We start from the raw sequence: 25,637 nt of genomic DNA, 5'->3' as shown, positions 1-25,637 counted from the left end.
CGCATGATAACGAGGCTGTCTACCCGCGATATCCTTACGTTAAACGTCTTGACAGCATTGCCTTGGCGCCATGATTTTCATCCACCTCCACCTGTAATTATTTGACCGAGACACCCATTGTGCTTCTTTTGTATTTCTATGCACAAGATGTCCTAAAGAAACCTCTCCACTCGGCGGTCTGTCATGTGCAGATTTGGACTGGGAAGGTCATCAAGACCTAATAATCACAGCCATTCTCCTTGTCTCTTGACAAGAGGTGCCTGTCCTGGCCATTCTCATTTTAACCCTCGGCTACTGATCGACTTTTCGCTTCTCACAGAACGAGGAACGGGTATATGCACGTCAGATTGGCCCTTGACATGTCCCGCGATGTAACTCGGATAGGTCGTGTATTTTGATGACAGGTTACTGGCAGGTCAGACTGGAGGCGTAACCCAATTCTCCACTGGCTATGGCTCTGGCATCAACAGATTTGATGGATTTGTAGAGGACTATACCGTAACCTTGCGTTTGTCACTACTTCTACAAATGCCATGCAACCCGCTGGCTCATCCGCTCAGGGTCCCTCGTATCAGAAGTTCTCTCCTTCGAGAACCCTTCACAGTCTTCAAATAGGCGGGGAAGCAAGTTGATTGCGATGTCGCACTTGTTGCGATTGAGACGAGGACGGTGGCGATGCTGAAGCCCAGGGTGCGGAATTCGCGGTCCTCGAACACCCGCTTGTTGAAAGACTTTCCGAGGGCGGTAGCATGGGCGAGATCAACGCGGCAAAGAAGGCAAGAGCCCGCTTCGAACACGGTCGAACACAAGCCACTTGGTCGTTTGGGGGGGCTGGGGGGTTGATGGTGGTGACGGAAGAGTGTCTCGCCTTACAGACCTGAGCGGTTCATCCACCCGTCACTTCAAAGCTTCCAGAGAGAGGCGTTCTCGACCATCCAGACACTGGTGTGCTGCGGCTCAGGACATGGACGAATGCCAGAATCCAAATCAGACGTCAAGTTTCGAGGATAGGAGAGAAGGTGCAAGGCAACAAGCGTGCCGCGTTCTTTATTTGCTTTGCATCACAAAAGCACGGTACGCAAAACTGACAGAACGACGTAAATAGTTCCGACAAATCTTCTCTTCCTCACGTCCCGAATTGAACCCGGGAGCGCAATGAAAAAAAAGTGAGAAAGGCCGGTCAGACTTCCATCGACACCCACCCCGCCCGAGCGCCCGAAGGCAAGACCTCGAGAAACCGGGGTACAGATCATCGCCACTCTCTATACAGCCGCAGCCCGAAGGCCAGCGACCGCCACCTTTGCAGGTAGAGCGAGAGTAAAAAGGGACCTCACTGTAGGGTGCCGAGGATATTGATCATCAACCCGGGTGGGATCTGTGGCTCCTTTAGGGAACACAAAAGAGGACAACTACTATAGAAATGATTCTCTGAAGTATTGTCGACATGAGGAAAAAAAGAGAAAAGGGAATCGAAATGGTGGGCGAGGAGCGCTCGATATATAGACTCTGAAAGTGGCCCGTGCGCGTCTGCAAATTCCAGTTGACCCACTTCCTCCGCGCTCCACAAAAGGAGAATTTTTTGCGCAAGATTGGTTGATGAGTGGGGCAGAGCATTCTGCCAGGCAAGACCGCCAAAATTTCTCGCAGTGCAAGACTTCTCCTTCCGAACAACATCTTTGTCAAGGGCATGATGGTCGTGGGAGTCATGTGAGTACCTTCAATTTGGCTGGAAAACGCCTCAAGATGGCTTGTTTCTAAACATTTGACCAGCCTTCCGGTTGTGCTTCGCTGCCAGGGAGGTGATCGTCAGCATGATCGGTCACGGCCACGACACAGGACTCAGATGAACATCTTGACCATCGACGCTGGTAGCCGATCGTGGCTTTCCCTTAGGGTTGGGCACACTGTTCTGAATCTCTCTTCAGAATGTCTACCGGAGTGCCGTTGATGGCAGTTCCAAACCAAATCACTAACCACCTCTACGCTTCGGCAATGTGTGATGTCTCTAGTCTTTCCATCTACATACTGTCGCAGATTCACTCTGTGTAGAGCCCCTCCTGCTCTATCCACTGCCTCACACTGGGCGAAACCATCTTGTCCAGCCTCTGCGAATCACCGTCTCTTGCCGCGGCCCGCGCGTAGGTGCTGCTGACGGCGACGTCCTGCGCGCCAGCACCACGTCCTCCCTCAACCATCTCGATCTCGATCCTGCTAGCCCACTCTTTCCTCCCGCCCACCCTGCTCAGCCCATCCGCCTCGAGCAGGTCCGCCAGATACGCCCGCTGCTCAGTTGCGCTCCCCCACTCGTCGTCCGCCCGCATAACCATGCGCAGCCTGGCGCGCGCGAAAAGTGGATCAAGAGCCTGCTGCATCGGCGTCGTCGCAGGCCCATCATCAGTGGATGATGAGTGGTAATATTTCGGGTTGAAAATACGGATGAGCGTGTCGTAGCCCACAAGCATCAGCTGGTCCATCCCACCGTCACCGTCACCGTCACCGTCACCGGCGGCGTGGCCGTAGTAGAAATCCGACTCGGCAATGGCGGCGCTCTTTTCGTGGAAATACGGTAGTGTGGAGAGGCCTAGATCGGCCGTTAATCCTCCCTGCTCCTCCTCCTGCCCTCCCTCGACCCCCTCAGCATCGCTGTCACTCTGTAGCTGGCGCTGCAGGTCTCGAGCAAACGCCCACATCATGGCGAGCCTCTGGTCGAACGCGGCCGGCTTGGGCGCCTTGTCGGCGTTGTTGATCGACAATAAGAGCAGCAGGCGCAGCGTGTCCAAGGGCTGGAGCTGGCCGTTTCTGTTCTTATTTTTGTTAACAAGATGGCGGATCGACGATACGGCCATGCGCAGGTGGGCCCGGGTCGGCGGGTTGAAGGACGAGTCTAGCACGATAAGCGTGCGGGGGCGGATCCGGGGCGGAATCGGCGTCGGCAGGCCATTTTGACGGTGCGCAGCCGGCGACGAGCTGCAGACAATGGAGAGCTTGGCGCCAGACTGCCGAAACTCCGAAAAGGCGCGGGAGAAATAGTCGGCCAGCACCCGCCCGGATACGGGCGGCTGGCCTGGCATTTCACTGTCTGTCACAGTCACGGGGTGATCAGGAGAGCGCATGGCAGCTGGATGGTTGATCGGTCGGTGCACAGCTTCTTGTAAGTTGACAGTGGCATTGTATTGGCATGAAGGAGGTGAGCATTAGCTTCTGTGTACGCGAAGGTTGATGCTGCATTGCTAGTAAGGGTGGGGAAGCGATTGTGCCGAGTTATGTCACATTTTCGGAGATCCAATGTGGGGCCGGCCGGAGCCCAGGCAGGCCCGGATGGTCGGAAGCTCCCCCGAGTTCTTAGGGAGACTGCGTCAACTGACTTCTCAAGTGACAGTGCCGGCTGACAAGTGTCGTGGCAACCTACAAATAACGATTCTAAGCAATCCACATTCACGACTGATTTCAGTCAAATCAAGGACAATTTTCTTTTCAAAGCTCTCTTAGACTCAGCCCATCAGCATCGCTTGGAGAGACACTGGCCTTTCTCTTGAATCCCGGGGTTGCAACTCAAATGTGCCCATACCTTATCTTTGGCGAAAAAAATCGCTTCAAGCGTGCCTTACACCCATGACCAGTCCAAAGGTAATTCTGAGAATGAATAGGTCATTGTGTTCCGAGTCTCATTAACCTTCTGCCCTTAGTGTTGCCCAACGCCCGAGCAGCGTAAGTTGCTATGTATGTACAACCGCCACTTGTAGCCACTTCCGAGTCCAGTTACCAACACATTACCTACAGTATCATTACATCATTCTATAACAGGGGGTATCGGGTATCATGGAAACCATCTAAACCAGCCCACCCACGGCTCCCACCTTTTTTGCTTTCCGCAAACGCCCTAACAAATGCAGATCACGCCCCGAAACGCTACCCCTTGAACCACAGCGCTCGGTGTTCGCCTGTACCAACATATGAAGCAATGCTTTCATCGAATCTCAGGATCGCGCATGAAATCGGGAAAATCGGAGAAACCACCGTCGCCGTTACGGGGCCGGGAAACAGGGTAGTGGTCGAGTGCATCCAGCAACTCTTGATACGTCTCGTCCTCGTCTGCCGCTAGGCTCTGTGCTGCCACTCGACGGCCAGAGTTAAGATTAGCCGTGAAGGACTCGGTCGGATCTCGCCCTGCAGCACCCATGGAGCTCTCGTCCAAAGCATATATCTTAATGCCGCGGATGTGCGTATCTTTGCCGTTCTGGTGGTTTTCCTTTATGTGCATCTGCACGATCCAGCAGCAAAGCGAGTGCCCGTCCGCGCCCCCACCGCAGTCTGCAATGGGAACGTCCTGCCATCCGACGGGGTTGCTAAGCGGCACTTCGGCGAACTGGATCAGATCGTGGTGCCCGGTGCCGGCGTAAAAGACAATATGGGTGGGCGTGTATGACTCATCTTGGTTATAGTCGACGTAGAAGCGAATGGCTCGGATCTCAACGCGGCGGAGGAAGTGGATGGTGAGCAAATGTGGCTGTTGGCCATCTGATCTGAGACAGGTAAGCAACGTGGCAGGGCAAGGAAACACGGTGGAGAGCTGGAACTTACTGCCAGTATTTATCAAGGTCTTCGCTGAGAAGCTCCTCCACGCCGTTTCCGGGTTTATGGCTGCTCACGCCAAAGTGGGCCAGGTTGTTGATTTCCTTTAAGCCCATCGCTGCAGGATCAAAGACGGGGCCGTGTAGGTGGTCGTCGGAATCACCGTGCTCGTCGTCCTCGTGTTCGTCGACCATGTCCTCGCCCAAATCTTCTTCAGCCATGGCACCGCCCAGCAGTTCGTCGTCGCCCTCTTCAAGCTCCTCCAATAGCTCAATGTCGCCGGTCTCAGCCACCTCGTCGTCCGAGCTGAGTGTATCACCGGCAGGCGCTGTAGGTGCTCTATAGTCAGTCCATGCGATAACCTCGTCGGCATCGTAGATTCCAAGCCGAAGCCCTTCAATGACGGCATCCTCGTTTTCCTGTGCATATATAATGGGTGCTCGCTTATTCAAACCGCGGGGAGAATTGAGATCTCGGTTACGGTCCAGCTCAGCCAGGACCCGTCGCCCTTGACCAATGCGGCGACCCAGCGACGGCTGCATTGTGCCAGAAGCATTTGAAATGAGCGGAATTAGAGAAATCGGGAAAGAAAGTACAATGTGAAATGATGTGGCAGGAAGAGGCGCGACCTCGTCAAAAAGAATCCGAGGACGGGCCCAGTGCCTGTCTGGCAAGGTGGGACAGAAGATGAAGGCCCAGGGAGAAATTACACTAGGGATAATACCTTATGGGCAACTAAATGCAATGGATGGGAGTGGTGAAGCAGGAAAGGTGGTCCCATTGCCAGGAAATATTGGGAGAGGAAGCGGGAGGAGGTGAGAAAGGAAAGGTAAGGTAAGGCGGTGGTGGAGCTAGTAAAGTGACCGCCCCCGGTGGAGGAGTGAAAAGCCGTAACTTACACTGAGGATCGGCAACATGTGCCATTGGAGATGATCTGAGCCTGTCAGGAGCAAAAGCTGCACGTGGCGCCTGGCGCCGGGTCACGCCGGTGACCGAGGCTTGCTCGATTCCTCGTCGAGCTGCTGCAGCCCTCGAGCGTCGCGAACCTCGTGTTATGTCGGGGAGATCAGCCATTTTGCGAGCGGGACATGTGCGATATTTGAATTGGATGGAATATATCCATCAAGGACTTTGTCAAAGTGGTTAGATGAAGACCGCCGAGCATATATGTTCAAGGTTGGGAGGTTGAGGGAGAACCCCATATCGGAGGTTGCTTGTGTCCTTGTGAATGATGTGTGATGCTCCCTGTCTCTTTGTATCCCTCGCAGACTGGGCCGTGCTGCGGCGGTGGGGCACTATATTCTGTCAGCTCACACCGCCCAACTGTTCATTGATTGCTGCCTGTGCATTTCATGTGACTGCGTGTCAACCCGCGTCTTCTCGACGCGACGCTGTTTCACCACCTTGGAAGTCCAAGCATTGAACTTCAAAAACCACACAAACGAACAACATAAAACCCAGCCAACTGCCGGAAGGGCCAGATCACTGCCAGTGTCAGAAATTGAGATACTCTGTCTGCTCTAGGGTTACAACAGGGTGTGCATGGCCGTATTCATTAGCCTCCAAGATGCCACAAGCTTCAGGTACGTCTCTAGCATCGCTTTCAACATGGATCAAAATCCAACCATGCCCTTGCAGCATCCCTGTTTCCTATTTCTCTAGCCTAGGCCCTCTCTAACATTCGCAGACTGGGATACCATCCGCATCTTGGTCTCGACCGACAACCATGTCGGCTTCGAGGAGCGAGACCCCATCCGCAAGGATGATAGCTGGCGTACCTTTGACGAAATCATGCAGCTTGCCCGCACCAGAGACGTCGACATGGTCCTCCTCGGCGGCGACTTGTTCCACGACAACAAGCCCTCGCGCAAGGCCATGTACCAGGTCATGCGTTCGCTTCGGAAAAATTGTCTAGGCATGAAGCCCTGCGAACTCGAATTTCTTAGCGACGCCACCGAAGTGTTCGAGGGCTCCGCCTCCTATGTCAACTATGAAGATCCCGACATCAACATATCCATACCCGTTTTCTCGATTCATGGGAATCACGATGATCCGAGCGGCGATGGCCATTACTGCTCGCTCGACTTGCTGCAGATGGCGGGACTGGTCAACTACTTTGGCCGCGTGCCTGAAGCGGACAACATCCACGTTAAGCCTGTTTTGCTTCAAAAGGGCAAGACGAAGCTGGCCCTTTACGGGCTTAGCAACGTGCGAGATGAGCGCATGTACCGCACCTTCAGGGATAACAAGGTCAGGTTTTACCGGCCAAACCAGCAGAAGGCCGAGTGGTTCAACCTGTTGACCTTGCATCAAAACCACTACGCCCACACTCCTACGAGCTATCTCCCGGAGAACATGCTGCCCGACTTCATGGACCTCGTCATATGGGGCCATGAGCATGAGTGTCTTATCGACCCGCAGCGGAACGCGGAAACCGGCTTCCACGTCATGCAGCCCGGCTCGTCCGTCGCCACCTCTCTGGTCCCAGGTGAGGCTGTTACCAAGCATGTTGCGATTCTTAGCATCACGGGAAAGACGTTTGAGGTGGAAAAGATCCCCCTAAAAACGGTCCGGCCTTTCATCACCGATGAGATTTGCCTGGCAACAGACAAGCGTTTCAAGGGCCTCGAGAGAAAGCAGGACAACCGCCAAGACATCACAAAACGCCTCATGGTGATTGTGGAGGAGATGATTGAGAAGGCCAATGCTGCGTGGCTGTCAATCCACCAAGACGGCGATGGTTACGAAGACGAGGACCCGCCACTGCCCCTGATCCGACTTAAAGTCGAGTACACAGCCCCTGAGGGCGCAAAATTCGAAGTGGAAAATCCCCAACGTTTCTCAAATAGGTTCTCAGGCAAGGTGGCGAATCAGAACGACGTGGTTTATTTTTACCGTAAAAAGACAGGGACAACAAGTACGTAAAGCTGAGACCAGGCACCAGCTAAACCAGCCCGTTGCTAACAGCGTACAGGAAAAGCGAAAGACTTAAAGGAGCTCCCAGACAGCGTTGCGGAAGCTTTGGGGTCAGTGGATGCTCTCAAGGTCGACACGCTAGTACAGGAATTCTTTGCGCAGCAGTCGCTCAAGATTCTGCCGCAAGCACCATTCGGGGATGCCGTTAACCAGTTTGTCAGCAAGGACGATAAGCACGCTGTGGAGATGTTCGTCATGGACTCCCTTTCCACGCAGGTGAAGGGTCTACTACAGCTAGATGATGAAAAGATCACAGAAGGGCTTGATGCACATATTGAGGACTTTCGGAAAGTCATGGAGAAAAGTTTTGTTTCCGGCCAGCAAAAACAAGCACAGCGAAAGAGGCGGTTCAAAGAGAAGCCTGAAGGATGGGATTCTGACCTGGACGGCCACTGGACGGCGCAACCAGGCGCAATCGAGGAGGTACCCGCGTCCCCCGAACCTGCCGCCAACGGACGTAGCCGTACACAGCCCACCTCGGGGATTGCCTTTAGCGATGATGACGGCGATTTGTTGAGCGACGAGCCTCCGATGGTAACCGCTCAAGCCGCTCCAGCAAGGAAAACGACGACGGCTGCAACAAGGAAAGCAGCAGCTCCGAAGAAAGCAGCCGCTCCCGCGAAGAAGCCAGCCGCCGCAAAGAAAGCGAAGGCACCAGCACGAGGTCGAAAGAAAGCGAACCCTTTCAAATACAGTGATGAAGAGGAAGAGGAGGAAGATGTGATCATGGAAGATGATGAACCTGAGCCCCCCGCCAGACCACCGCCACGGAAATCCGCCCGAGAGACGCGGAGCCGTGCAGCTCCGAAGACACGCCAAACAACGCTCAACTTCTCGCAATCCCAGACGGCGGCAAAGCCGTCGCAGAAGGCAATCGAGATCAGTGATGATGAGATTTCGGATGATGCATTTGAATCGATGCCCGCGACTCGAAGTGAGCGGCGGTAATGCGGCTTATAGGGCGGGAACGCTGGGCGTGTGCTAAGGAGCACTTGCTTGTTGCTTGCATGTACAATACCGTCTGGTAGATATTACGATTCTCAACCTCCAAGTTTTGGACGGGTCTGGCTTGCCCATTTGATCGAGAACTCCATGGGTAGATGAATTGGCAAGTCAAAAAACATTTGCTGAACCGCAGAAATCTTTCTTCCTCACATCTCGAGCAGAGCCCCAGATTGCAATGAAGATAGGTGTTCGCGTCGCCTGGAGGCAGTGTAATACCAGGGACACTGTGGCAGACGACCATGGGCAAGCCCAGAGGGAAGTCCGCCGAGTGACAAAAATTGGAATAATCACGATTCTGCTCCGTAGAGCAGTTTCAGAGATTAAACTGAAAAGAACAGATACTACACTTGATCTAAGCCAAAAGGCAAAGAGAGCTAAGGAAAAAGAGAAAAAGAGAAGTGGAAAAAGGTGGGAGGGGAGGCGAGATTATATACCAGGCCAGCATGGCCCGTGCGCGTTTGCAAACCGCAGACGCGCACGGGCCCATCGTGCCAACCCCCACCAGTAACCACTATGGATACCCAAGACGGCAACTGCCATTGTGGTGGCATCGCCATCCCATCCCTCCAGGCCAACTTGCAGGCGACCCCATCAACAGTGTCCTGCAAAATGGCATCCAACCCTCCTGCAGAAAGCGCTGAGCACAGTACTGCTCCACAATCGGCTCCTAATGGAACACAGCCGGCCGGCGAGGTGCCCGGCGCCCTTGCCAACCCTGTTGTCACGTCCGTGCCGGAACCCAGGTTACCGACGCGGAAGGATGCATCGCTCAAAGAGTTTCTGAACAAGATGGACGACTACGCTCCAATCGTACGTGGTGTGCTTTTCTGTCACCGTTGGGCCTGATGTTGGACAAGGCGGTTCACTGACGAGTTTGGCTAGATACCCGATGCCGTCACGAACTACTACATGACGCGAGCGGGCTTGCCGCCTCCTCCGCAGACAGACCAGCGCCTTGCCCGGCTCCTCGCCCTGGCCACGCAAAAGTTTATCGCCGACATTGCGGCTGATGCCTATCAGTACAGCCGCATCCGCGCGAGCAACACGAATGCCAACAACCCGATGGGTAGCCTCGGCGCCGCCGCGGGGTTCCCCATCCCCGGACAGCCGGCCAATCAGCCTGGCAGCAAGGATCAGGGCCGCGGCGGCCCGTTGGGGATCCAGCGCCCAGGGTACGGAGGCGGCGGCCAGGGAGGAAGCCAAAATCGTACTGTCCTCACGATGGAAGATCTGGGCATGGCAGTCGGCGAGTTCGGTGTCAATGTCAAGCGGAGTGAGTTCTACCGCTGAGCTGGAAGATCGCTGCGTCTTTTATCTTTCTGGAATTGTATCGGCCATGGAACAACAATATGGACGTTCACTCAAGGGCCAGGGCCTGGATGGATGGGTGGCGGCGCAAGGTTGGGCGGAAATAGATGGATTTTGGCGCAACGGTGGAATGTATACTGTGAGCAGCATCTCGGTTCTCACCTTGACTTCTCAGGAATGGCGTTGGACGGCTTGGCGTCGTTAGGTTACGAATTAATACCTGAGCACACGGGTAGACAACTGGCGAGGGCTTGTATACGTGATCAACGTTAGTTTATTTATCAGTTGGTGTCCCAGCCAGTTCCGCTCCTCGAAACATCAAGCGTGAACTTCGAGTGTCCATAGCCGTGAGCGGGATCCGTGTTCGCCGGCTATCACCGCAAGTCAACAACAAGCAGTATGGTAGCATAGCTGGCATGGCTTAGCCACGCACGCACCCTTCGCAGCGTCTTAAGTGTTACAAATGTTGTTACATATATGCACAGATCCCTCTTCAGGAGGCCCTTGTAATTTGGGTATCTTAGAAAGTCTATCCTCCCACGCCTCTATTTCCTGCCCCAAATGAACGGCTTCCGTGTCCTGCGAGCGCCAATAAGGTCAGCCGAAAACGCACCTCTTCAAACCGTGGAGGATAGGGGGTATGTCGTACGGAGAGAATTCGCCCAGCTTATGGCCCACCATCTCCTCGGTAATGGTCACGTCGTGGTAGACCTTGCCGTTGTGCACCTGGAACTTGAGACCGACGAAACTGGGCAGGATCGTGGCGGAACGAGCCTGAGTCCGGATCGGGGCGACCTTCTTCCCTGGCTCGGGCCGCACGATGGGCAGACTAGACGAGAAGCGCCAGATGTGTTAGAACGTCTTCCGACTCGAGGATGTCGGGAGGCAAAGGGTCGGAAAGGGGCGGGCGGAGAATTCGAGGCGATGCTTACGGGACAATGTGCGGCCCTAGAAGACAGAGTCAGCTGCTGTTGAAGAAGGCGGTTACCCAAAATAGAGAGCTAATATTGCATTACCTTTCCAAACAGATCGTTTAAGTAGACATCTCGTCGGCTGCATGGTGAAGCGGAAAGACGAAGGCCTTCTCGTCCGTAGATCCTTCCAAACGACTTGCTAAAGTAACCTTCTGTCAAGAGATGGTTTGCCGAATGAAAATCGGCCCCAGCGACGGAAAAAAGCGGGTCATTCTGGTCATGTGATACCTACAAGGCTGCACCTCAAGGTAGTACGTACTATGTACCCGTTCGTGCTTGACTGTAAATTCCGGCCTTCGACTTCCTCCCCTTTGTTTCAATGGCCCAAATTCGAGAGTCAGCAAAGCGATAAAGTGATGTCGAAATAAATTTTCCAATTCTTAGCACTCTTTTTACATCCAGAAGAAATTACTACATAAACGACCAAAACCATAACGTAGACATCGAACCTGACCATTCCCCGTCCTCGGCGGACTTGAGTTTCCAGCCGTCCCCACTCGAAGACTTGATTCCATGTCTAGGTACCGATCAAAACCCAAAGTCTTCCCACAACTAGGCAGACGGTAGCCGATGGTGGTATCAGACTTGGCAGGCGCGCTCGCAGCTCGTATAGCGCGGTGTACTCAGGTTGGCATGCACTGTTACAATTTCCGAGCTTGACCTTGCTTACCTGGCTTGCGGCAAGGTTTCTGCGGTTTTCACATCGGATTACGAGTGAGGTCACGGTACGAGAGGCCTGTTTCGAGCAAATTCCAGACATGCTCGTCGAAGCTGGTCACGGTTGACTGCTGGTTGAAACGCTCTCTTAGCAGCTCCCCATATCATTACGCATGTGGGACAGTGGGACCGGGGGGTGAAATGGGTTGACTGGTATGTTGCTCATGACCTCAAAGTCTTGCCCACTCAAAGTGCTCTCTCTTTGCTGGCTTTTTGATTGCATATCGGTCACAGTTGGTCGGCCAACGGTATGCAAAGTGACACCCCAGTGAGCATCACGGACGTGTGTCTGACGCACGTCCATACTCATCTACCGATTACCTAAGGTGCCTCCTATCCCGCGACGATCCTCGACAAGGCTTCTCCAGTGGGAGGAAACGAGGTCATCAAGCGACCTCGAAACAGGAATCCAGAACATTATGCCATCCGCACGGAGAAACACAGTCTGGCGCAAATGTCAATGCCGTGATGGCTTCAACTAAGGCAATCTCTGGAAAAGATGCAAATTGCCTCGCCATTGTCGACAAGACTTGGATGGCAATACGTTTGAACACTCTGGTCGGGCAGACTTGACCAGAGACTCACGACAAGCCCTTAGCCCTCTCTGGACACTCGATTTGGCCAAGTTACCCCGTTGCTTTCATTATCGGACGAATGGATTTGGGAACTGAGCGTGGGCTATGACTGATGCAGGCAGCGCTTCGGCTTTTAGCGAAGGGCTGTCCTGTCGTCATCGGTCATCATCTCTACTCCATCACTCGCCCGTTTGGTCTAAGTCGCCAGAATCGCCGCCAGCATGAGCAAGCATGTGTCGACTAATCCATTGAAAGAGCACGGTCTCGTTGCCAACGTAGCGTGTACTAGATTCTGCTCACACCTCGCTCGAAAGTCTCAACAAACGGAGCGTACATGTGGTAGATGGTCAGTCAACCGTTTACACAACCAAGTACATAACATTAGCCACCCATAGATCGCCCAGGCTCGCAAATCAGCCCGATGCGGTGACGCGAGGAACCGACGGAACGCACGTACTCGATGCCATGCGCGGTCCTCCGCACAGCGCGCAGTCACGTCATGCATGTCCGGGCCTGATGACAGGCGGCTGCAAGACAAAGTGCCACTGCAGGCCCAGTACCCGCCGGTCAGGGATCGCTACATTTACCTGAACGCTCTGCAAACCAACCACCCTAGCTACAACCAGGACAAACCAGATTGAGAGCACTCGCCATCAAGATAAGTTTCGTTGACGGCGAGCAGGCCTGGGGCTCTGCCCCACCAACCACGTATATAAGCTTCCAGCTCGTCTTGAGCACCTCTATCTAGCCGCTGTAGTCTCCAAAGCAAGTATCTTGGATTATCGAGGCGAGTGAGCCTACCCTTCGTCATTGAAATCTGGGCGTGCCACGATGCCAAGGCAACACTTGACCCCAAACGCCTGTCTTGTATGTCGGAAGAAGAGAACAAAGGTATTAGGATTTGTCCACCGTCGCCTTTACCGGGCCAGGAAGATTTCCCCGTGTCATCGCCTTCGAGAATTGCACAATTGGACTTCCCCTGGGCGTTCCCTACGACAGCCAACCGTACAAGCAACCAGCTGACGCAGTTTCACAGTGTGACGGCCAGTTGCCGTGCCGCAGGTGCAGGTCACGGGGAGAAGAGTGCGCGTACGAGGACAAGAAGTGGCGGACCAAAGATCATTTGAGGTCGGAAATCGAGAGGCTGCGGGCAGAGCAGCGGCAAGGCCACGCCCTTATCCGGGCCCTCACAAACAACGACCCGGAGAGATGGGAGACGGTGATGGGCCGGCTACGAGCCGGAGAACCACCGGACACCATCGCAGAATGGATTCATTCCGAGAATTGCCTGTCAGGGAAGCAGAGTCACCCTGTGCGGCCCTCTGCAGAGTCTCCTTTCCGCGATGACATTTCTCGGTATTTATCCTCCCCCTTTCGGCCCACAGGCACGCTAGGCATGGAGACCATGTCCGCTGAGAGAATCGAAAGGATTGAAATAGCACGGCTCGGTACTGCTAAAGACCAAGGCCATGGCTACGCGATGTGCAGCATCAGGGTTGGCCATGTCAAGAGCTCCAGCGCGTCTCCCATGAGACTTTCCCCTTTCCGAGGCTCTCTCCCTTCTCAGCCATCTCATCAATCCTTTCTGCTACCGGACAGGGATGGGCATCTACATGCGCCACCTCCTGAAACCCGAGCAGATGGGCCAATTCTTCGCACCTGGACCAAGGTCACACACGACACACGACTTGTCCAGCAACTGCTCGATTTGTTCTTCTCTAACTCGCTGCCGCACCTCTCCCTGGTCTCGCAGCCGCAGTTCATGCGCGATTTTAAAGAGGGCACGCCCCGCTACTGCTCCGAAGCCCTCGTGAACGCCATGCTAGGCATGGCGTGCAGGCTCACAAGCCAAACGACCCAGCCGATTCCCCATATCAGTTCCAGAGAGGCATTATTTATAACCGAAGCCAAGGCGCTGCTGGCGACCGAGGAAACCCACGTCAACCTGCCCAGTATACAGGCGCTCGGGGTGCTGGCGCTGGCGGAAATGAGCCGTGGAAATGAGGACGAGGCCGGTGATCTCGCCCGCGAGTCCGTCAGACAATGTATCCGCTTCGTCCTGGAAACCCAGCGGCTGGACAGCCTGCAGGACGAGGATTTCAGGGCGGTGCGAGCCGCGGCGTATTGTGGAGGATTCTCCCTGATCCGGTAAGATATTGAAACTGAACGTCCCTTGTTCTTCTGTGTCTCTTTTTGCATCGACAAGTCTAACAGAAGAAACCCCATCGGCAGAGCACTGAGGTTGCTGACGGGCGATCTGGAGCCCAAAACTGGACCCTTGTTCATGCGCCTTCACCCCGACTCCCGAGACCAGGGCGAGGACTCGCCCGAGTCACGTGTAGAAAGAGGTGCGTTTGCATTGGAACTCCCGCTCCTCCCCCCTCCCCTCGTCTGAGCCGTCTCTCTCATTCCAGTGACAGCCCCTTGACTCCCTTGTCCCGTGTTTCGTGGTGTCCATGACCGGCTAACTGACTGGCTTGAAAGGGATCGCCTTGCAGATGCAGTTCTTTACTGAACTGCCGCACTGTCCGTCGCTTGTGCGGTTCGTTTTCGAAGTCACTGAGGCCGCCCACACCTTCTCGTCGTACAATTACTCCAGGGCCATGACGGCTGCGGATCTCGACGGGGCACTGAGCAAATGCGTGAGCTGCCACGGCCGGTTTGTCGAGTCGTTCGCGTTCGACACCGATGGTGGACCTGACGTCTTCTTCGCCCAGTCAGTTATGGTCTTTTCCAACCCCCGAGCCCGATTTATCGTTCCAAACGTGCTCGTGTGATGAAACGCACTGACAATGAGCCTGATTCATTCGGCAGAATATGGTACCACTTCTGTCTTCTCAGCTTGCTGCAGCCATTCGCCAGCAGCTCGGCAAGCCTCGTCGATGGTTTACCCACGAGCTTGATTGGCGATGCCTCCTCGCCGAAAGCGGTGTGCCAGCGGGCCTCGGAGGCCATCATTATCCTAGCGGATACATACCAGAGCCGCTACTCCCCGGCATGCCTGCCGCCGCTGCTACCATACATGGTGTTTGCTGCCGTGCTGTACCAGCTGTCTCTGGACATGGAACAGCCGCTGGTTTCGAACGAAGAAGATCGCCACGTCAAAGCAGACTCGCCGCCTGACGTCAAGCTCTCCCCGCCTGACGTCAAGCTCTCGCCGCAGATTACGCACAGCTCGGTACGCAGCGACTTGAAGCCAGGTATGGCCGCGGCAAGCCTTCCGCTGTCCACAGATGCAGTGTCCCAAGACGGATTGCCAGAACCGGTGTCGCCCCTCCTCTCCACATGCATGCAGCGTCATACTAGCACGAGTGCTTCAACACGGGTGGAACGGAGACCTTCGGCTGCTTCTTCGGCATGCTTCTCAGCCGACGCCGAACCGTCGCGGCGATCGAGCGTGTGTAGTTTCATAACCGCCAACAGCCTGAGCACCACCATCTCGGAGGAAGGGGATGACTCTCCGGATGCAGCGGCAGCGGCAACATGGTCGTCATCGGGCTTGCTGATGCCGACCTTTGGCGCCTCCAGGCCGGCCGACCTGGTGACGGTTGGCTCGCTGCAGCTTGAGTCCATGGGCGCACAGCACGCGGGCGCTGCTCACGCCGCGAGATGGCTCAGGGCGGCTACGGTCTGGGCTCAGCCGGAGTTGGCGTCTACGGGGTTGGGGTTGGGGCAGCTCGATCAAGCCCCGTCTGATTCTTTCGTCGTTACTCCCCTGGAAGTTGGTGGGTTCACTGGGTTGAATACACCAGCACCTGCGTTGCATGCTGGTTAGGTAGATATATTTGGTTCTGGTGGAGCTCGGTTCATGTTGTTCAGCGTGCCCCTTTTTTACCTTGTGGCGCCTGCGATAGAAGTCTTGGGCAGAGTACGTTCCGCGGAACCTAGGTAATTACTGAGGTAATTGGTCGTTGGCAGGCTGGGGATTAGTTGCTGCCTCACACTTATTAGTATGGCTGAGGAACATGTGGTTCTTCTGTCTACTTTATCAGTGGAGTAGGGTTAAGGTGGCTTGTGGTTATTGGTAGATAGTAGTAGTGATAGGTTTGTCCATTCTAGAGTTCGTCATGACTGCTTATCTGCTCTTTTCTCACTCTGCGATCCCACGGCTGGACGTTGCCCCTGGTAATGTCCTCTATAAAGGCCTCGACAACCGGTGCGGTGACGTCTTGATGCCCGGTAAAAAGGAATATGTCTCCAGTAGTTGTGTTCTCCAGAGCTAATCCCGTCTTCTGGGTCACCTCAGGCTTGAGCCCGAACTTGGTCAAGCTGTCCGGGTCCTTATTGGCGTCGGTAATGGTGAAACGTAGGGTATTGGCGTATTTCTTGGCCAGAGCTCGCATCTCTTGCCTGTACGTCTCCTTTTCGGCGTCGCTAGTTGCGAAGTAGTGCACAATGCTCTTCCCAGCCTGCCAGCAGAGAGCAACCAACAAAGTTTGTATTGATCAGCCAACCGTTGTCAAAGTGCCAGCAGTACTATCAGTACTAGTAGAACTCACCGATCTGTATCTTGCGTCATCCCCTTCTGTCCAGTCAGGGATAAGGGGCTCGGCGCACATGTTGATGAAGCTCTCCATGGCCCCGGCCGTCACCACGTCCGATGCCGTGTGCTTCACGTCGTCGATGTTGCTGTAACAAACCAGCACTGAAGTGTCACCGACAGGGGGTGCGGCAACAAAACTGAAACGGTCTCGATATTTGTTGGCCAAGGACCGGAACTGGTCAAAGAAATCCCAGTCGTCAGGCTGAGTGTGAGCCATAACGACAACATCATCGAGCATTGTCATCACGCCGGACAGATGCTCATCTGTCTCGAGATATGGCGGGCGAAGCATTCTGTGGAGAAACATGGCAATTCTAGGTAGGTACGTCAGTCATTACCTAGACATAAGCCGATGACAGGGGAACAACACCCACTCTCGCCCCTTTCTTAGCCCGCGGTATCGGTCAATCCGCCCATCGCGGTGGTACAGTCTAATGGCTGGGAACGAGGCCACTTCGAGATCACTGCAAACCATTGAATGGGCATGGCAGTCAAAACTGACGATGTTGTCGTCCTTCTCCGTCTCCTGCATGGCCAGCCACTCAGGCTCTAGCGCTTCACTATCTCCACTGCTTGTTGTTAGCTTATAAGGTAAATATTGAATTCGTCAGTGGAAACAGGGAGTTCTTACTGGGAAGGCTGATGGGTGGGACATCAAACGCTCAGTTAGCCAGCATGTGATGCCCAATGGAGGAGAGGCAATCTTTACCAGGACAACTGAGGATCCACGGAGCCAGGAGGAGCAAGTAAAGTGATCAGTTTACCAGCTATTATCACAGCTCTTCAGGTTGCATCTTGCTAGGTACTTACAAGCAACCAGCGTATATCCATTCGAGTCCAATGCATCTTGGAGTTGCTGCTGGGTGACGTGGTTCCAGGCCACGGCGCCGTGTCCGAGACAGCAGACCAGAGCAAGGACCAAGCAGCCATGAAGCAGCATCGTCCTTGTCTTAGTTTGTTGATGATGCCGGCCAGTTCTTGTTTGTTGAAAAAAAGCAAAGGTACATGTACCAAGTATAAGAATGAAGCAGCCCCATCTGCTTGGCCCCTCGAAAGGACAGCTTGCTGCTGTGGCGTTGCAGGGCGTTGGAATACAGTTTAGCCGCGCATCGTTGCAAAGAACCTACGTGACTGGAAAGGCACTACTATACCTCGGCTAAAACAACGGTCCGCATACCTCCTGATATGAAACCCCTTAAACCTCTGCTTCCGAGATTGGTGATAACAATTGTTCTCGACCACCGAGATCTTTGCAAAAGGATATACCGTTACGCAGCATATGGTTACACCGAGGACGAGAACCGTCCTGTTCCTGAGTTTACAGTAAGAAATGTTGTTAATATCGCGGGATACCCGTCAAGTACCCCTTGCCGCTGGCTGCGTACCAGACAGCAGCGCAGTGATGAATGGGATCTTGCTGAACTTGCATAACCTAATGCGGCCGGGATGGCAGGTTGATAGCTGAGGACAGCAGATCTATAGCCAACCACATTCATTCTTGGATTCTCTTATTGATACCTCCGAGAAACGGACTTGCGGCATTCGATGCCAAATTTCTCCTCCTTTCCCGCTCATACTATCCACCGATAAACTATCAAACATCACATATCATCATTCTAGCATTACTAGCGGTTGAAGATCGATGCCACGCCACGTCCCAAGATGGACGAGTTGAACAGGTTTCTCTACCGCCTTTGCTTCTTCTGCGCTGTCTTGGTGCCCTCCATGGTAGCAATCACTCGTCAACTCTCGGTCAATGCATTCTGGATAGCCTTGTTTCTGGTGCTGCCCTCTTTGTCCTGGCTTGCCGGCGAGGCGTCTCCCGGTTGGGTTGTGTGCGAGAGCGGCATTGCCATCGTCTTGCGCGACAAGCTGCAGTTCATACAACTGGATAATCTTGGCTGGTGGATCGGGTTCAACCTAATGTCCGCCCTTCTATTCCGCAGTCTTGCTCCGAGCTTTCCCATCAGCTGGCAGCTTGTTGTCGTGGGCCTGACTCTTGTTTCGGGTATGGCAATACGTCCGGAGCGGTCGTTGCTGGGCTTCTTTTTGTGGATTCCCTCGTTAGGTTTTCTCTTGTTGCCAGCTACGTTTCTGTATTTCAGTCTTGCCTTGCATCCAGAAAGACACATCTTCCCCTATGTCGTGCTTGGCCGGCAGTGGAAGCTCAGTCCGCCAAGGTCATACCCGATCAGCGTGCGCCCTGATGTCGGGGACACACTCTGCGAGCGTTGCAAGCAACTGACGACCAAGTCAAAGCTGATTATGGGTTCTCGCTTCTTTCCATTTGTCCGATCGGAAGAGTGGCATGATTTCTGGCCGTCTTTCGAAGATCTACGCCACTCGGCCTTCAGCGGGCGGCCAGCTTGCCACGTCTGCTGTATACTGTGGTCCTCGTGCAGCGAACAGCGCCGGAGACAGATTATCTGGGGACGGCGATGGCTTTGGCTGCACTTTGCTCGAAAGGCCCGACGGATTGCCGCACAACAACGGCCTCGCTCGCCATTTGTATTGCAGGATATTGCAGAGCTTTCTCAGCCGAGGCCCTTCTGTCTGAAAGTGAAGATCTGGGACGAGGCACCGGGTTTGCCATACCTTAGTGCCCAACTCTTTCGGGACGACACACCCATTGGCTCTCGCCTTGTTATTGACGGCAACGATTGGCCCGGCACAGGTAGGCCATGTTGCTTCCCATCCTTCACTTCCATCACCGTAGCTCGTCAGAGGCCACTCCCTGCTAATCGTATTGTACCAGTATCTTCGGTTCGTGACTCCACCTCGACCAGCTCTGATCACCATATCATCCTGGCCAAGCAGTGGCTACAGCACTGTCAAATGTATCACCCTGCGTGCAAGGCACAGGGGAAATTCCAACGAGAGCCGCCGACAAGGCTTATATGCATCACCGCACCGGGAGAATTGGGAGGCAATACCTTTCCAGTCATCCGGCTCGTGGTGGCTAAGAACCCCAGCACCGAGTATGTGGCCTTCAGTCACTGCTGGGGAGGCAGCCAGCCATTCAAGCTTCTCCAGGCCAACTACCACGACTGCCTTTTCAACATCGACTTTGACCACTTGTCCCGAAACTGCCAGGATGCCGTGCGCATCACCCTGGCACTCGGCTACTCTTATCTCTGGATTGACTCTCTCTGCATCATACAGGATTCCAAAGCCGACTGGAAAACGCAGGCGGCCAAGATGGGCGACGTCTATGACCTGGCCGTGTGCACAATCGCGTCGACGGGCTCCTCGTCGGGCGACGGCGGATGTTTCCATCAAAGAGACCCTCGCAGCCTGCGGCCCTGCAAAATCGCTACTTCATCACGAGACCAACTGTTGCCCAAGTGGACCTGCCTGCGCCGTGAGGGTGTCTCTGCCTTTGTCCGTGGCGTCGACCGATCCCCCTTGAACAAGAGAGCCTGGGTGTTCCAGGAGCGCTTGCTTTCTCACCGGATCCTGCATTTTGGCGACGACATGTTGTTTTGGGAGTGTCGACAGCGGGTGGCTTCCGAGCTTGACCAGGATGGCTATGTCTATAGGCGGTTTCCCCAGGACTTCAAGGACAACTACACATTCCTAAGCAACAAGCAGCTCTTGCTAGGAGTGCTCTGGAAATTCCCATCCAAGGATGAGATACAACAATTGTCGAAAGAAACCGTTACCGCGTTACAAGAACGTCTCCCTCTGCCAGAGCTAGACCCAGACGACTTTGTCGTATCTCGCACAACCCACCAAGATCCCCGAGCGTCTCAGAAGCATTTCCTCAAACGCGCAAACGACTCTTGGAGAGGTTGGGAAGAGGACGGTGAGCGGCAGGGGAACTCCGGATTCCGGTACGCGTTCCAGAGACTGCTGGATCACAAGTTTCTCGGCGACGAGACAGGGGCGGATAGCTTTACGCACTGTTGGTACCAGATTGTACAGCTCTACTCCAGGGGAAACCTGACGTTTCCAACCGACAAGCTAGTTGCCATATCCGGCATTGTGCGCAAAATCGAGACGGTCACGGGCTGCGAGTACCTGGCCGGCCTGTGGAAAGAAAGCCTGATAACGGATTTGCTCTGGTTCGCTGCTGAACAGCCCAGACGCCGACTGATTGCCGCCCAAGTTGAGGGCTCTGCAAAAGCAGCATCTTCGCACCCTGCTCCCGGTAAACAATCTGGCCGACAGATCCCTAATCTTATTGCTCCCACCTGGTCATGGGCATCGCTCGAGGGCCCGGTGGCCACGGAACTTGTCCCGCAAAACACGCGCACCAATCTGCGATGGCACAGGCTGGCCTCTTTGGTCGACGTCAAGACCGGAATCACGGAGCTGGAGACGCCGGCGGCCGGCCGAGTTGACATAACAACAGGCGTTTTGCATTTGTCTGGACCACTGTGCAAGATCCTCAGATCCTGGTTCGATCTGAAAATGATGTGCTGGCGTATCGAGGCCGACGATGGCCGACAATCAGTCTCGGCCATGCTCCGGCCGGATATTTCCATGGACGAAGATAACCTCAGCCTGGACCCTGACCTGTTCTGTCTGCCCTGTTTGGCTGCCATTCACGAAGAGCGAGGGCAACCGCGGGATTCTGCGCTTGAGGAAGTCCAGGGGCTGGTGTTACGGCGGGTAGGGGGAAGGTCGAGGGGCGCGGATAATGTCTTTCTCCGAGTTGGATTTTTCACCACGGGCCTGCTAGATAGGGACTCTTCTGGTGGTATGTTTAGGCACACTCTTATGACGGTAGTGTGTATTATGTAGATTGTTGTACTTGAGGGATGTGGCTTGCCTCATCCCTTGACGCCAATGCACATGACACTGTCTCGCTACAGTACAAGAAACTTGAACTCCGACTCGGAGTTGCCCTGGGCCGTTGCTCAATTTACCTTAGTTTGGCAAACGCCATCTTTGCCCAATCTTGACAAAACGACTCTGTGGTGCCAAATCACCCGGGAGCCAAACGCGGCTCTCCCTTACCTTAGGTACCACCTACCTAACTTCAAGTTCCTTTCTCGTTGCACCCTGACTGCGCCTTGCCTACCATTGTTCAATTCCTTGTCCAATTCCTTACCTTTTCTTCCAACCACCTTCTCGCTGCAACCCGGCGATGATTCGCGATACATTCCGCCGTTCCCAACACTCGTTGCCCCGTCCCCGCGATGCCTCCTCCCGATTACAACGAGGAACCCACAAAGCTGGAAGCTGACTCGGATCTATTCACTGATTCCTCTTCGTGGCTTTCCTCTTCGTCGCTTTCTTCAGATTCAGACGTGTCCGACGAACCTTCTAGTCCGGCTAGCCTGAATAATAATGAACCCATCACTGGCCAGTCTCGGGCCGTTTACACACAGCCAACAAAAGAAACCCCGCCTCGCAGGAGAAGAAGAGGCTAGCGCCTGTCTCGCAGGAGAAGCAGCAAGCCCGTGTTCTGCCGCAAAAGAATCAGGCCGCTGCCTCGCCGGAGGAGAAGAAGAAGCAAGTCTCTGTTTCGCAGGAGAGGAACCCAGCCCTTGCCTCGCAGGAGAAGAAGCGAGTCTCTGTCTCCGGTGTCTCGCAGGAGAAGAAGCGCAAGGTACCGGTTCAAGAGAGCTCAAAAAAGAAGCCCAAGACATCCACAAGTGGTAAGTTTGAGTACTCCATTCCACCAGAGCATTGGACATTATCCAACAACCATACTTCCTAGGAGAGTGTAAAGAGCACAAATACCACCCCGCTGCCTCCGCTGCCAAGCCTACCCCTGGACTCGCTGCCTCGGCTGCCCGTCTCTTGGTCCCTAAGGCTGCAAGCCAGCCGAATTTGGAAGAGAGGATGGTCCTGGCTCAAGAACGTCAGGCCGCTGCCCAAGAGCGCCAGGCTGCCGCACTTAAACGAATGGCGAGCGCCGAAGAAGCCCTCTTTTGCGGTAATAGTACATCTTCGCGAGATCAGACATCCTTACACTCGAACCCTCAACATCAGCACACCGAATCTAAGCTTCTGGAGCCTGGAGCTAAGCGTGACAAAGGGCCGGAGAAGGAGGTCAGCCTCGAGGAGAAAGATGACGGGGAGGATGGTGTGCTGCTTGGAACCGAATTAGATGGCAGGTTTGATCCGGCAGCGCATTGGACCCGTACAGGATATGATGTGTAAGCCTCTAGAACAACTACTTTGGCATGAACAGGTCTAAGCAGATATTCTGTTGATTCAGGCCACTAGGGAGCTGAAACCGAAGTGTGACCCGACTTGAATCGTGGCTCGCCTCGGCTGGGCTTGCTTCGTTTGTTCGTCCCAGACCCAGGAGGCTACACCAGATAGACCGAAGTGAAAGTCATAATACAGAGTTGAAGTGGTAAAATGGTCATTGTATTGATTAAACGCTATATGTCTATCTGTAGCGGCATGGACGGGAGGACGGACATTGTCCCCATCTTGGAATTCTGCCTCAAGGCATATACGCCTATGCTGGGACCGGGAAGGACAGTGATTTTGGTGTTATAGGGCAAGCTCGAGAAGGTATCAAAACTTAGGGGTACACTAGACATTCATTGTTCACTCGCTTTGATTATATATCCTGACCACAGCCCCATTCAACCAACCAGATAGTTCGAACAGCCTGCGTATTTCATCTTCCAATGGCCTTCAACCACCATATATTTAAACCTCCTAGTGTCCGCCTCTGGTCGAGCTAAGCACTTCCAAGCAACACAACCACACGCACCCGTCTCCATTAGTAACCACAACCAAAACTCTACCAAGCAGGTCAGACACACCCATCCAGACCCAAGCCCAATTATCTCATGGAGGGAAACCAGCAAGCTAGCGGCGAGAAAGGGAGAAGAATGGAGGCCTCAGGGGACCAGTCGATGCCCACTGGCAACCAATTTGAGTTTTATCCGCTCTGCTGCTGCTGGATCTGCGTATGCAACGAGCCTGTGGACGATCCAGGTGATATTTGCGAGGCTTGCTGGTGGTGCAGGCCGGGCCAGAGAGACTATAACCGCGACAGCAACCATGACTCGGACGCTTAGTCCGAATGCGAGCTGGAGTATGGCGTAACTAGGTACTGGGATGACGACCCAGTCATTGCTTTTTCTGGCACCAGGAGGCAGAGAGCTGACGACACTCAGATGACTTGTACTGAGGTAAGGTCTCTAGAGCTAGTAACGAAGAGAATTCATGCAGTATATGTACCGAGATATGCCACAGGTGGCCGCGCCAGGCCTGAATCACAGTCGGCCACATGCAATTATAACCTAGGAGTGACAGCAATATATCATGTATTCTCCACCCCATGAACACTGGAACTGTTGAAGTTTGTGCACCATCATCCAGCCAGGGTGCTTAGGTATGCAATGCTGTGCCCACAGGGCACAGGATCGAGATAAGCGAGTACTAAATTGATATCACAGTAGTATAATGGAGGTTGCTCACCTTCCTCTATAATGGTTGGATGCATTGGCGTAGGAGAGCACACATTTAATCACAGCTACTATCCTGGAGATTTGCTAGATATCCAAACTAATGTTTCATTGACTAAGACCGTGCATTGTCGCCTCTAGGGGCATAACAACTAACTTCAAGAGATGACATTACTGTAGCTGGATGGTTGATGATAGCGGATCACAGCAGGCGGCTGAGACAACAGCTCCATTGCCAAGTCTGTGGGCCATGGCACACGCTGTTGTCCTTGCTTATCCTCTGCTAGACATCATGGACATAGCAAATGGGGAGCCTACCTATTTGCTTGTGTCCTGTTCCTTCGTACCACCTGCAGACTTCTCTTTCGGGGCAGGATCGATGACAGGCTCCACCCTTGGGGGGGGGGGGACAATTTGCTTCACACTCTTTACACCACGCCTCACCCTGGTAAATCCATCCTGGGCATTTCTTGCCTGGTCCTCCATGACGCTTGTTTTCACACCAGCATGGACGTGGCTCTCCACGTGAATTGTCGGCCATGTCGCGGTGATGTTGGTTCGGGGAGCTTTGGGGTATTCGAGATAAGCTCAAGAGAACTTCCTCAGGCTTTGCAAATAGTTGTAGTCTGTGCGTGTATAAGTGTGCTGTAGGCGAAGCTGCTACCCAAGTCTTCAGGGGTAATTGTTTGGCGTTTAAATACTTGTGCCAATGTAGCACAATAGAAATCTCCACAGGGTTATCGTGATCTCGAATACTGGCATTGGGTTATGTGACCCTGCCAGCTGGTGGCATGGGCATGTGCGGTTGTATAGACAAAGATAGTGATTGAACACCAGACACTCTTCACAGTGCTAGCAGCCACGCAGGCCTCCTACTGTAGGGCACTGCTGGTTACACAGACAATATCATGCAAGCAAATGATGCCACTCATGACTTTGCAATACTGGTGTTGCTTGGAGAGGACTGTCTACTTCCCAAACCCTGTGCATTGAGATGACAGCAATCATGTGTCCACATGTTGCGGCTCTTGGTCTGCCATATAGCCATGCCATATACTGGTTATTCCCTATAGTATTCCTAATCTACCCTCCTGATGTGTGTGCCAATGTGCCAGTGAACACAGCCCACCACAAGACCGATCCTTGGATGGGCAGCCAATACTGTGCGCAACTGCATGCCTGGCAAAGATGCCGTTTTTCAGGTTTGTCCAACTTGGGCAACAAGTGTCAGACTAGGTACCTATCCACACACTCCTTAACTTGTCGATGTAGCGTTGCCTCGTCTGGGAATACCAGGAGACAAGGAGCTGAACCGAAGTACTGATGTTGGTAGAATGCGCACCCACTGTAGAGCCTTGTCCAATCTCTATGTGGTGTGGGACTCGGGGGAAACAGTAAGTGGTAGGAAACAACAATGTACTTTGATGCGAACTTCATAACGTTATGTAGTCAATATTATGCAAGCGCAGCTGTCTTTTCAGAAAAGCAGGCTTATGTAAGTCAACAGTCAAACGGCAGGGGTTATACTAGGCTGGAGGTATCTAGCTTCTTGTTAGCCAGGAGACCAGGGAGGAGAGCCTGTTGG

General features: G+C 53.9%; 8 protein-coding genes across 8 annotated transcripts; 4 read left to right on the top strand and 4 right to left on the bottom strand.

Annotated features, from left to right (window-relative positions):
* Positions 1 to 1,864: 1,864 nt before the first annotated feature.
* On the bottom strand, positions 1,865 to 3,258 carry N656DRAFT_785147 (Nucleotidylyl transferase). Its single transcript, XM_064816317.1, has one exon. The coding sequence runs from the start codon at positions 3,069 to 3,071 to the stop codon at positions 2,037 to 2,039; it is 1,035 nt and encodes a 344-aa protein (XP_064665082.1). The 5' UTR covers positions 3,072 to 3,258; the 3' UTR covers positions 1,865 to 2,036.
* A 236-nt stretch (positions 3,259 to 3,494) lies between these two features.
* On the bottom strand, positions 3,495 to 5,583 carry N656DRAFT_832967 (galactose-binding like protein). Its single transcript, XM_064818677.1, has 2 exons — positions 4,582 to 5,583; positions 3,495 to 4,523 (listed from the first exon to the last, which is right to left on the bottom strand). The coding sequence occupies exons 1-2, from the start codon at positions 5,112 to 5,114 to the stop codon at positions 3,968 to 3,970; spliced, it is 1,089 nt and encodes a 362-aa protein (XP_064665081.1). The 5' UTR covers positions 5,115 to 5,583; the 3' UTR covers positions 3,495 to 3,967.
* A 386-nt stretch (positions 5,584 to 5,969) lies between these two features.
* N656DRAFT_741565 (DNA repair exonuclease) lies at positions 5,970 to 8,683 on the top strand. The gene is made up of 3 exons (XM_064812820.1): positions 5,970 to 6,155; positions 6,260 to 7,489; positions 7,547 to 8,683. Exons 1-3 carry the CDS (start codon positions 6,140 to 6,142, stop codon positions 8,494 to 8,496), a joined length of 2,196 nt encoding a protein of 731 aa, XP_064665080.1. The 5' UTR covers positions 5,970 to 6,139; the 3' UTR covers positions 8,497 to 8,683.
* A 479-nt stretch (positions 8,684 to 9,162) lies between these two features.
* N656DRAFT_793112 (transcription initiation factor IID, TAF10 subunit) lies at positions 9,163 to 9,843 on the top strand (the record flags this gene model as incomplete). Its single annotated transcript, XM_064817141.1, has 2 exons — positions 9,163 to 9,363; positions 9,436 to 9,843. The coding sequence occupies 2 exons, from the start codon at positions 9,163 to 9,165 to the stop codon at positions 9,841 to 9,843; spliced, it is 609 nt and encodes a 202-aa protein (XP_064665079.1).
* A 260-nt stretch (positions 9,844 to 10,103) lies between these two features.
* On the bottom strand, positions 10,104 to 10,920 carry N656DRAFT_849323 (ribosomal protein S19/S15; the record flags this gene model as incomplete). Its single annotated transcript, XM_064819338.1, has 4 exons — positions 10,104 to 10,440; positions 10,511 to 10,690; positions 10,794 to 10,809; positions 10,878 to 10,920. 4 exons carry the CDS (start codon positions 10,918 to 10,920, stop codon positions 10,407 to 10,409), a joined length of 273 nt encoding a protein of 90 aa, XP_064665078.1. The 3' UTR covers positions 10,104 to 10,406.
* A 2,038-nt stretch (positions 10,921 to 12,958) lies between these two features.
* N656DRAFT_719960 (uncharacterized protein) lies at positions 12,959 to 15,902 on the top strand (the record flags this gene model as incomplete). The annotated part of the gene is made up of 5 exons (XM_064812410.1): positions 12,959 to 13,018; positions 13,164 to 14,275; positions 14,360 to 14,475; positions 14,612 to 14,843; positions 14,942 to 15,902. The coding sequence occupies 5 exons, from the start codon at positions 12,959 to 12,961 to the stop codon at positions 15,900 to 15,902; spliced, it is 2,481 nt and encodes an 826-aa protein (XP_064665077.1).
* A 199-nt stretch (positions 15,903 to 16,101) lies between these two features.
* Positions 16,102 to 17,767, bottom strand: N656DRAFT_785140 (uncharacterized protein). Its single transcript, XM_064816316.1, has 4 exons — positions 17,481 to 17,767; positions 17,045 to 17,234; positions 16,627 to 16,984; positions 16,102 to 16,536 (listed from the first exon to the last, which is right to left on the bottom strand). Exons 1-4 carry the CDS (start codon positions 17,608 to 17,610, stop codon positions 16,183 to 16,185), a joined length of 1,032 nt encoding a protein of 343 aa, XP_064665076.1. The 5' UTR covers positions 17,611 to 17,767; the 3' UTR covers positions 16,102 to 16,182.
* Positions 17,768 to 18,202: 435 nt separating this feature from the next.
* N656DRAFT_785139 (HET-domain-containing protein) lies at positions 18,203 to 21,485 on the top strand. Its single transcript, XM_064816315.1, has 2 exons — positions 18,203 to 19,344; positions 19,426 to 21,485. The coding sequence occupies exons 1-2, from the start codon at positions 18,333 to 18,335 to the stop codon at positions 21,414 to 21,416; spliced, it is 3,003 nt and encodes a 1,000-aa protein (XP_064665075.1). The 5' UTR covers positions 18,203 to 18,332; the 3' UTR covers positions 21,417 to 21,485.
* The last annotated feature ends 4,152 nt before the right edge of the window (positions 21,486 to 25,637 follow it).

Source organism: Canariomyces notabilis (genome assembly GCF_033297395.1).
Source record: "Canariomyces notabilis strain CBS 508.74 unplaced genomic scaffold N656scaffold_41, whole genome shotgun sequence".
NCBI classification, from domain to species: Eukaryota; Fungi; Ascomycota; class Sordariomycetes; order Sordariales; family Chaetomiaceae; genus Canariomyces; species Canariomyces notabilis.
Note: the sequence above shows the minus strand (reverse complement) of the source record. Positions and strands in the feature narration are given on the sequence as shown.

Coding starts and splice junctions, on each gene's coding strand:
- N656DRAFT_785139 (XM_064816315.1), top strand. CDS start 18,333: ATGGACGAGTTGAACAGGTTTCTCTACCGCCTTTGCTTCTTCTGCGCT. Junction 19,345..19,425: donor CAACGATTGGCCCGGCACAG/GTAGGCCATGTT, acceptor GTATTGTACCAG/TATCTTCGGTTCGTGACTCC.
- N656DRAFT_832967 (XM_064818677.1), bottom strand. CDS start 5,114: ATGCAGCCGTCGCTGGGTCGCCGCATTGGTCAAGGGCGACGGGTCCTG. Junction 4,524..4,581: donor GACCTTGATAAATACTGGCA/GTAAGTTCCAGC, acceptor TACCTGTCTCAG/ATCAGATGGCCAACAGCCAC.
- N656DRAFT_785140 (XM_064816316.1), bottom strand. CDS start 17,610: ATGCTGCTTCATGGCTGCTTGGTCCTTGCTCTGGTCTGCTGTCTCGGA. Junction 17,235..17,480: donor TGGATATACGCTGGTTGCTT/GTAAGTACCTAG, acceptor CAAGCAGTGGAG/ATAGTGAAGCGCTAGAGCCT. Junction 16,985..17,044: donor GGGCTAAGAAAGGGGCGAGA/GTGGGTGTTGTT, acceptor GTACCTACCTAG/AATTGCCATGTTTCTCCACA.
- N656DRAFT_785147 (XM_064816317.1), bottom strand. CDS start 3,071: ATGCCAGGCCAGCCGCCCGTATCCGGGCGGGTGCTGGCCGACTATTTC.
- N656DRAFT_741565 (XM_064812820.1), top strand. Junction 7,490..7,546: donor TAAAAAGACAGGGACAACAA/GTACGTAAAGCT, acceptor AACAGCGTACAG/GAAAAGCGAAAGACTTAAAG.